Genomic DNA, 9,265 nt, shown 5'->3' on the forward strand with positions numbered 1-9,265 from the left:
GCTTGGAGGCGATCAGCTCACGGGCCTGCTGAGGTGTTATTGAGGTCCAGGTTACTTTGACAGTGGTTTTCAGCTCCTCTCTATTTCTGGATTGGGTGTTTCTCATCTTCTTCTTGACAATACCCTATAGATTCTCTGTGAAGTTTCAGTCGTGTCAGCACAAAAGCGAGCCTTTTTAGCAGTGACCTCCTGTGGCCTAATCTCCTTGTACAGCATGTCAGTAACATCTGAATATCAATCAGGCTTTAGGAAAAATCACAGTACTATCACAGCTGCAATGAGTGTAGTAAATGATATTACTGTTGCACTTGATAAGAAACAACACTGCATCCCTTTTTATTGATTTGTCAAAAGCATTTGACACTGTTGATCATTGATTTTAAAACTTAGACTCCTTCAGTGAGGACTCTCTGAGAGAGCAGTGGCATGGTTCTCAAATAGGGCTGGGTATCGTCACTGATTTCTAGAATCGATTCGATCCACGATTAGATTCAATTCGATTTGATTCTGGGAAATTTTGACAGTCAGATATATTATAATTCAGATCAGTACATTTACATAATTTTGTATCTATAAAAAGGAAGCTGACACACGCAAGACTTTATCAAAGGTGTGAGCATCACAGCAGATGCCTTTGTGTCAAAGTAGCTGAAGATAAAACACAGAAAAACATGAAGGTGGTTTTCCTGGCCTGGGATTTTATAAAAAATATTCTGCAGTAGATCAAAAACGAAAGAGAACCATTAATCAACATATGAACGTTACCTCTGACGTTCCAGCGGTTTTATTAGAGACCGCTGAGCGTTTTGCATTTTGCATAATTTTAAAAAGTTTAAATTTGTTCAGTATTGAACAGCAGAAATTAGGTTGTCTTTTCGGAAGTATGTAATAAGAAAAAAAAAAAAACAGTGGCCGACAGCGCTGTAAACAACGGTAGACTTGTGCGTAACAAGCAAGCGAATAATGAAGAAAACAGATTTTTAGACGGGAAACTTCTTGAAGTACAGAGAGAGAGAAAGAGAGCTGTGCATGAAGTGTGATTTCATCCTGGTGGAAGCAAAACAGTAAAAGTCAGAGTGAATTCATGACGATGTTTATGTGAAGCGTAGTTTGGATCTTCTTTTGCTGCTGGTTCGGTCAATATTGTTTGGAGAGAGATAAAACTAAGAGCTTTAGAATCGGCGCAAAAAGGGCGTGAACACAAAGTGCGGACCCGCCGACGGATCAGAACCAGCGAGCTGTCGGCTTTCAGCCCCGACCGTGTCCGTGCCGTCAGGTGAGAAAGGCGCATCTCACTGATTCTGATCCGGGTCCGCGCTTTGTGTTTACGTCTTTGTGCAGAATCCGTGTACCTGCTCTCATTTACTGTTTTACTGTTTGGTGGTTGTTGAAAATTTGTGAGGTTTCACCTGAGATTCTGGCATTTCGGGCAAAATAAATTAATATTAAAAAATCGATTCAGGATTTTAATGAATCGATTTCACGTTATCCAAGCGAGAATCAATTTTAATCGATAAATAGATTATAAAAACCCAGCCCTATTCTCAAACTACCTCAGTAATCGGTCTCGGTGCATAAAATCCGACGGTCTATGTTCTGAATTTGTTACAGTGCACAACGGAGTGCCACAGGGCTCTGTATTAGGCCCCCTTCTATTTATCATTTACATAAACAATCTTGGTCTAAATGTGCCAGATGCAAACATGCACTCCTATGCTGATGACACAGTTATTTACAGCTGTGGTTCAACTCTTGTCCAAGCCATTGACTCCTTGCAGAAAGCCTTTTTTGCTGTCCAGCACTCATTACTTCAGCTTAAACTTGTTCTCAATGCAGACAAAACAAACCTCGTGTTGTTTTCTAAATATGGGCCCAAACAATCCCATCAGTAACCACTCTTGAAGGTAATAAAATCTAGTTGGTTTACACGTATAAATATCTGGGTATCTTGATTGATGACGCGCTCACCTTCAAACCACATGTAGAGAATCTTGTTAAAAATCTGAAGTTAAAACTAAAGTAAGTTGTGTTTCTATTTCAATACAAAGAAGCGGCTTGTTGCTGCAACATTCTTGCCTGTGCTGGATTATGGTGATATTCTATATATGAATGCTTCTGCTCAGTGTCTTCGAATGGTTGATTCTGTGTATCATGCTTCTCTGAGGTTCATCACCAACCGTAAATCTCAGACTCACCACTGTGAGTTATACTCTCAGGTAGGATGGCCTGCTTTGGAAAGTCAGAGGAACTCTCATTTATACAGTTTTATATATAAGGCAATGCTTGGGTTGCTACCTTCTTATATATGTTCCCTGCTTGCAATGAAGCATGCTGGTCCGCATGGTTACTTGTTGCTTTCTGTTCCATTTGCCCGAACTAAATTTGGTAAAAGAGCTTTTGTCCGTTTAGCACCCCTGGCTTGGAACAAACGACTAGAAAAAGACTGAATTCATTTCATTAAGTGCTTTCAAATCTAAACTAAGAATCCTTGAGGCCAAGTCCATAACATGTAACTATTTCAATTAGATTGGTTGTCATTTTAACTGATTTTTTTATTATTATTATTATTTGAATTTTACTGAATTTTATTTATTTATTTTTCATTTATTTTTGCATGTGTGTTGTTGCTGCCTGTGTTTAATTGAGTAATTTCTGTAACTGTGAGACACCCGCTGCTGCCTATCTTGGCCAGGTCTCCCTTGAAAAGGAGGTTTTTAATCTCAATGGGATCTTTCTGGTTAAATAAAGGTTAAAGAAAAGAAAGAAAAGAACATCTGTCAGATCAGCAGTCTTTCCCATCATTACTGTTGCGCGTACTCTTCTAGACCAAGATATACATGCCATTTATACTGTTTGAATTCTCAGTGGGCTTAAAGTTTGGACTCTGGTGAAGTATCCATGTGTGAAATGATGTCTCGTTCAGGTGACCTCAGCTTTCAGGCAAAGAATGTTGCTAATTTGTATGTCTTACCAGCTGAAGCAACACTAGGTCATAATGTTTTTCTCACAGGGTTGTATGGTGGGCTTTAGTCATAATAATGACAATATCTTAGATTCATACAATACCTGTTCAAGGGACTCGAGGTGGCTGTACCCAAAAAAGAATCAAAGGCTTCAGTGAAGGGGAGTGATGGGATCCCTTCATCTAACGTTCTTCTCACCCTGATGGGCCTATCACTATGAGCAGGTTAAATCTGAGACATGACTTTTGAAAAATTGTTCCAGAGTCCAGTTTTTGTGATCCCTGCAAATTGAAACTGAATGAGAACACTGATTTTTAACTGAGGTGATTGAGGCTTGCAGTTCTTTGGATGATATTCTGGGGGTTTTTGTTTTTGTGATCCACTGGACAGGTTGTTGATGTGCTTATGGAGTAATTTTGGTAGGCTGGCCTCTCCTGTGAAGGTTCATCACTCTTCCAATTTTAATGTATTTGTATATTGACATATTTACACTCAGCATGTTTAATTAGAGTCCTGAAATATTAGAAATGGCCTTGTAACCCAGTCTGATCGATCTCAACGTCTATGTTTCTCACTTGTTCACTTGAGTTCCTTTAGATTGAGACATCATGTGTTGTCTGTGGTTGCCCTGCCATATGTATTTTAACATCATTACAGAACTTTTAACATGGGAACATGATAAACCTGTCTCCCCTGAACAGAAAAACCTGATGGTAGTTGGAGTTGATGTCCACCACGACCCCAGCAAGTCTCATCAGTCAGTTATGGGGTTTGTCGCGAGCGTGAACAGGTAAACTTCCCTTCCCATAGGGGCGATCGTGGCTCAAGAGTTGGCAGTTCGTCTTGTAATCGGAAGTTTGCCGGTTCGAGCACCAGCTCCGACAGTCTCGGTCACTGTGTCCTTGGACAAGACATTTCACCCGTTGCCTACTGGTGGTGGTCAGAGGGCCTGGTGGCGCCAGTGTCCGGCAGCCTCGCCTCTGTCAGTGCGCCCCAGGGCAGCTGTGGCTACAGTGTAGCTGCCATCACCAGTGTGTGAATGGGTGGACTGAATGTAGTGTAAAGCGCTTTGGGGTCCATAGAGACTAAGTAAAGCGCTGTACAAATACAAGCCATTACAATTTTTCCCTCTTTTTGTCTAGTCGTTCTTTAGATTTCAAATTTTCTCCATAGTTGAATTATTACATTTAATGTGAAGCACACAAAAAAGTGTTAGTGTGCACAAAACACTGACTTCACATTACTAGACAATGCAAAGCAATGCTGTGACTCACTGTTTTCAAGCATTTTTGCATCACCTTGACAAATAAACCTTTTCATGTCGTTGCATATGAGTGCACAAACGAGAAATTATTTGACCTTGAATTGGTGAGATGCACTATGCATGCGTCCTAACAGCAGCGTGTTGTTCCCTACAGCTCATTGACCCGCTGGTACTCCAGAGTAATTTTCCAGACCCCCAATGAGGAACTGATCCATGGCTTCAGGGTTTGCTTACTGGCTGCGCTGCAGAAGTACTATGAGGTACAAATGCACTTCAGAAATGTGTTCTGATTCAGGACTCCTGTCTGTAAAGCACCACTAATTCTCACCTATCAGTGAACGCAGTATAATGAAAACAACAGTGTAGTTTGTTTCTGGGTGTTATCAAGTTTTGCTGGGTTTAATGCATTTTCATTTACTGTATTAAATTTGTATAACTTTACTTTGGTTACGCATGTCTAACAGGTAAACCACAACTTGCCAGAAAAGATTGTGGTGTACAGAGATGGTGTCTCAGACGGCCAGCTTAAAATGGTGGAGCAGTACGAGATCCCACAGTTGATCAAATGCTTTGAGACTTTCCCCAGCTACGAGCCCAAGCTGGTCTTCATCGTGGTACAAAAGCGCATTAACACCACTCTCTACTCCTGGGCTGCAAACAGCTTTGGCACTCCCCCTCCTGGAACTGTCGTGGATCACACCCTCACCCAGAAAGATTGGTTAGTCCAGGGCGGGGCGATAACAGCAAGGGGTTTGATTCCAATTGGAAGGATTGTTGGATGTCAGTTTGTTTCTGAGGCAGCATTTTATAAATGTGAGAAATGATCACAAAATGTGTAAATGTAAACACGGTGCTGCTGTTAAAGATGAGAGGCCTGCTTTTTGTGTGTGTGTTTTTTGTTGCTGTTTTTTAGTCTGAATCCAGCTTTAGGGCACAGGCGACCTGCTTCAGTAGTCTACACTGGCAGCTCAGTTTAAAGGCGATGATGCTAATGTGTAGTAAACAGCATTTCATGAAAATATCTTGTAAAAATACACGAGAGAGAAATGTGAATTTAAACATGTGCACAGCAAAACTGCTACGACAGATGTACTGGCAGCTGTAGCAGAGGAAATGTTTCGATTCTGTAAAGTTTCCCAAACCAAAGTGATTGTTTCCCCCCTGCTCAGGGTGGACTTCTACCTGATGGCTCATCACATTCGGCAGGGCTGCGGACTTCCGACACACTACATCTCTTTATATAACACGGCAAACCTCACACCAGACCATTTGCAAAGGTATGATCCAGTTTCCTTTCCACTAAGCAATATCTGGATTTAATATTTGATCATTACAAGATTGAGGTTGTTTTTTTAGGTCATCGCTGTAGCTGTAAGAAAAAGAGCCTTTATCACACCACTAAAGCAGAGTATTGAAAATCTTCGGGGCAGTCTTCCTTCTGTCTAAAGGGGAAAAAACACAAAAGTACTCACAAGCTTACTCCATTTGGTTTGTAAATATGCTTCCTGAATACGATGTAACAGTAAAGTTGATGTCTGTATGATGTAATGTCTGTTTAGTTTGAGCAGCTCATGAAGAAAAGTAAAGATAGTCGCACAGAACTGCACAGAGCATCTGTCATGACAAAACAGCATTGTACCTGACTAAGAGCCATAGGGTCTGTCATAATTCAGTACATAATCATAATCTTTATATGGTTTGCAAAATAACTCTGCTACACAGTGAGTCTGTTATGCTCTGTTATACAGCTGTGTACGATACACAGTGAAGCAGAAAGATGTAGCCCTATGTATGTAAAAATCTCAAAGTATTATTCACTGTATTATGTTGTGTACATGTCATTCAGATTTGTCTGAATTTCTAAGGCTACGTTCACACTGCAGGTCTTAATGCTCAATTCCGATTTTTTGATCAAAGTTTTTTTTGTCTGCTCGTTCACACTACAAATAAAATGCGACAGCAAACGTGCTCTACTGTGAACGCTCAAAGCGGCCCGCATGCGCAAAAGAAGACGTCACACACAACGCGCTCTGTTTAGACCCAGAGCAAACAGTATTGTTTGACTGATGGCCCTTAATATGCAGACTTCGGACTTTACGTTTCCCAATTTTTGCTTTTAGTTATTTTGTTATTTACATAATAATGTAGATAACCTAATAATGATCCTTATTGCTGTTTTAGAGGAGCGGTGCTTTCTGTCAGAATCTGCAGATTATACAGTACAAATAAAATGTTCACGTTGTCTTCCCAACAGTTTCACTAACATCTACACTGGATGGTCAGGAAGTGTTCACGACGTCTTCTCCGGTGCTGATAATTGGCGTCTGTCTTCTCTCAGTGACGTAAAAGACGGATTTAATGCGACCTGACCGTTCAAACAGCAGTCGCTTTCTAAAACATCGGATATGTATCGGATTCCGGACCACATACAAAAGTGACCCAGATCGGATTTGAAAATATCGGATTTGTGCCGTTCACACTGTCACACCATGATCGGATAGATGGGTCGCAGAGGGTCAAAGAAATCGGATTTGATGCGCTTTCGCCTGCAGTGTGAACGTAGCCTAAGATCTCCAATAAGTTTATAGCGTTTATAGCGTGTTTGTCAGTTCAGAGCTGATACGTGTTTGAATAAAAAGAGATTTTTGGTGCCAATCATGTCCCAAGATGTAGCAAAATCGTGCATTTTGATATCAAAATTTTGCCCAGCCTCCAGTTGTCAGTAAGACACACAATCAGTCAAACATCAGCTTCTACTGTTTAGTCTGGACCTGTATCCCCCAGCTGGTCTTGGCAGATGGCTGAGCCTCCCTGAGCCTAGTACTGCCCAAAGGTTTCCTCCTGCTAAAAGGAAAAAACCTTCCTGTTGCCAGAGTAGTAGACCATACTTGCAAAAACACAAATGGAGTAGAGCTGAGTAGAGATTGTGTGTCAGGAGTTTGAGTGGTTCTGTACACATTTATATCTTGGAACTGTACTAGATGCATTTTCAAGTAATTAACCACCACCCCCCTTTTATTTTAAGCCTCACTGGTATTTACCTCGAGTCTATTGTTTTCCAAAGTATTGCTGTGATTTCTTTTTTTGTGTATCTTCCACACAAATTGGGATTTATTGTGAATGTGTGTACAGTTCAAAAACACTTCATTGTTGATTTGGTGTCTTGCCAGGTTGACCTTCAAGATGTGCCATTTGTACTGGAACTGGCCCGGCACCATTCGCGTTCCAGCACCCTGCAAATATGCCCACAAACTGGCTTTCCTGTCTGGCCAGTACCTTCACTCAGAGCCGGCCATCCAGCTCTCAGACAAGCTCTTCTTCCTTTGAGTTATTCTTTGCCTTGATGCAGACGGCAGTTACCTGTTTTTAATGACAACTCATTTACTTTAATGAGGGATTCATTAATAACCTAGAATATCGTTGCACACATTGTAATAATTATAATCAGTGTTATTTTAAGAGTTTGTTCATTTTAAGGTCAGTTCAGTTATTTAAAAAAAGAAAGAAAGTGGTTTAAGTTTAGGAAGTTTTACTGGGTTTTCACATTTTTGTCTTTTAGTAATTACGTTCAGTAATGCAGCAGTGTTCTTAATGTTTGCACCAATTCAGCTTTCAGCTGTACAGATTTGTAGCTTGTAGTATTTCAAATCTTTAAATAAAACACGAGCCTGTTTGTGTGGTGCTGTCATTATCATGATCGGTCTCTTTATTTTTATTTAAGCCTTTAATGCTTCACTTACAAAACTGTCTGCTGGTAGACATAAGAGCCAAATGCCCCCCATCACTCTCACACTTTAAATTCTTATCAGATAGAGAATAATTATGAAAAAAAAAATTATTCAATGAAAAATATGATATGAGTATTCATAAAGGAAAGAATGGATATGGTGATCCTAGCAATAGTCATGTTGACTTTACACTGTCACTTTTTTCCAATATATATGTGTAATTGGTTGGCACATGGAAAATTGTGCTAAACACTCTCCTTTAAAGATAACTGTAAAAAAAAAACACATCTCCAAGCAAGTAGTTGAGCGTGTAATTTATGGAGTGTCAAGAGTGCTAAAATTAAAATAAACAATTATTAAATAATGAGTGTCAAATTCATTAAATCACATGAGTTAAATTGGAAATAAATGTATTTAGTATATAAATAAACTGTTAATTCATTTCAAACCAACTGATTCATTCTTTAGAAGCAGTTGATTATTAATTTTTTCCATGGTTACTGTGATGCACTGCACCATGAATTTATTTCATCTGTCAACCTCACCCATCAGAGTTAGGGGGCGGGGCTAACAATGAAATGGTTAAAACACTGCTTTAGTCCAGAGTCGATTCCTTTAGATGCCATCTCTCAGTACCAAGTAAAGAGATCATACATGCATACTTGATAGTTCTTATTTGGCACGTTGGCTCACGAGTCCAGACTTCTGAAGATGAGAGAACACAGCTGACAGGGAGACAGCAGCATCATTTGCCCTTCACTGTGTACTTAAACAACTACCACAGGCCTTCCACGGCACAAGAAAGACTGAGTGGACTGGCAGTAATTAGTATTGTAGAGTGTTTAGCTTATTTTAGAGTTTAGAAATGTGTTAACATAGAATGTAGAACTATTGTAGAGACACTGACACTGCCCTCAATGTAATAAAGGCCTGATTCTGTCATGAACTTACGAGTAGATTGTAGGAGACCCCTCCCCCACTTGAACTGTGAGAGTAAAACGGAGAGGAGTTAATGCTGAGTGGAAATTCCCCAGAGAATGTTTGGGTGGGGGTCTCAACATTTGTAACTGGATAACTGTGGTCTGGAAGGGCGATGGGTTTTATGACCTAGGGAGTCACCTACACCCACAGTGTTTTAACTGTCACGCACACACATCCACACGCACACTCACTCATGTGCACTCACACATACACACAGGTATGCGTACACAGTCACACACGAGCACTCACATAGACACGTGGGAACGCGCACATGTAGGCATTCATGTGCTCGTGCACACAGACACAGTTTGCAGCACACCGTGGGGGGT

General features: G+C 40.5%; 1 protein-coding gene across 3 annotated transcripts in view; it reads left to right on the top strand.

Moving 5' to 3' along the window:
* The window catches only part of piwil2 (piwi-like RNA-mediated gene silencing 2), a 29,294-nt gene extending 21,022 nt beyond the window's left edge, over positions 1 to 8,272 (top strand). For all 3 annotated transcript variants that reach the window (XM_085424389.1, XM_085424388.1, XM_085424387.1), the window contains 5 exons: positions 3,665 to 3,753; positions 4,382 to 4,487; positions 4,692 to 4,945; positions 5,397 to 5,504; positions 7,398 to 8,272. In XM_085424389.1, coding sequence (XP_085280515.1) covers positions 3,665 to 3,753; positions 4,382 to 4,487; positions 4,692 to 4,945; positions 5,397 to 5,504; positions 7,398 to 7,554 — 714 coding nt within the window. In that variant the 3' untranslated portion in view covers positions 7,555 to 8,272. The remainder of the gene's footprint in view (positions 1 to 3,664; positions 3,754 to 4,381; positions 4,488 to 4,691; positions 4,946 to 5,396; positions 5,505 to 7,397) is intronic.
* The last annotated feature ends 993 nt before the right edge of the window (positions 8,273 to 9,265 follow it).

This window comes from Rhamphochromis longiceps, linkage group LG12, assembly GCF_057381845.1.
Source record: "Rhamphochromis longiceps isolate RC_006_pf linkage group LG12, R_longiceps_female_GT1.1, whole genome shotgun sequence".
NCBI classification, from domain to species: domain Eukaryota; kingdom Metazoa; phylum Chordata; class Actinopteri; order Cichliformes; family Cichlidae; genus Rhamphochromis; species Rhamphochromis longiceps.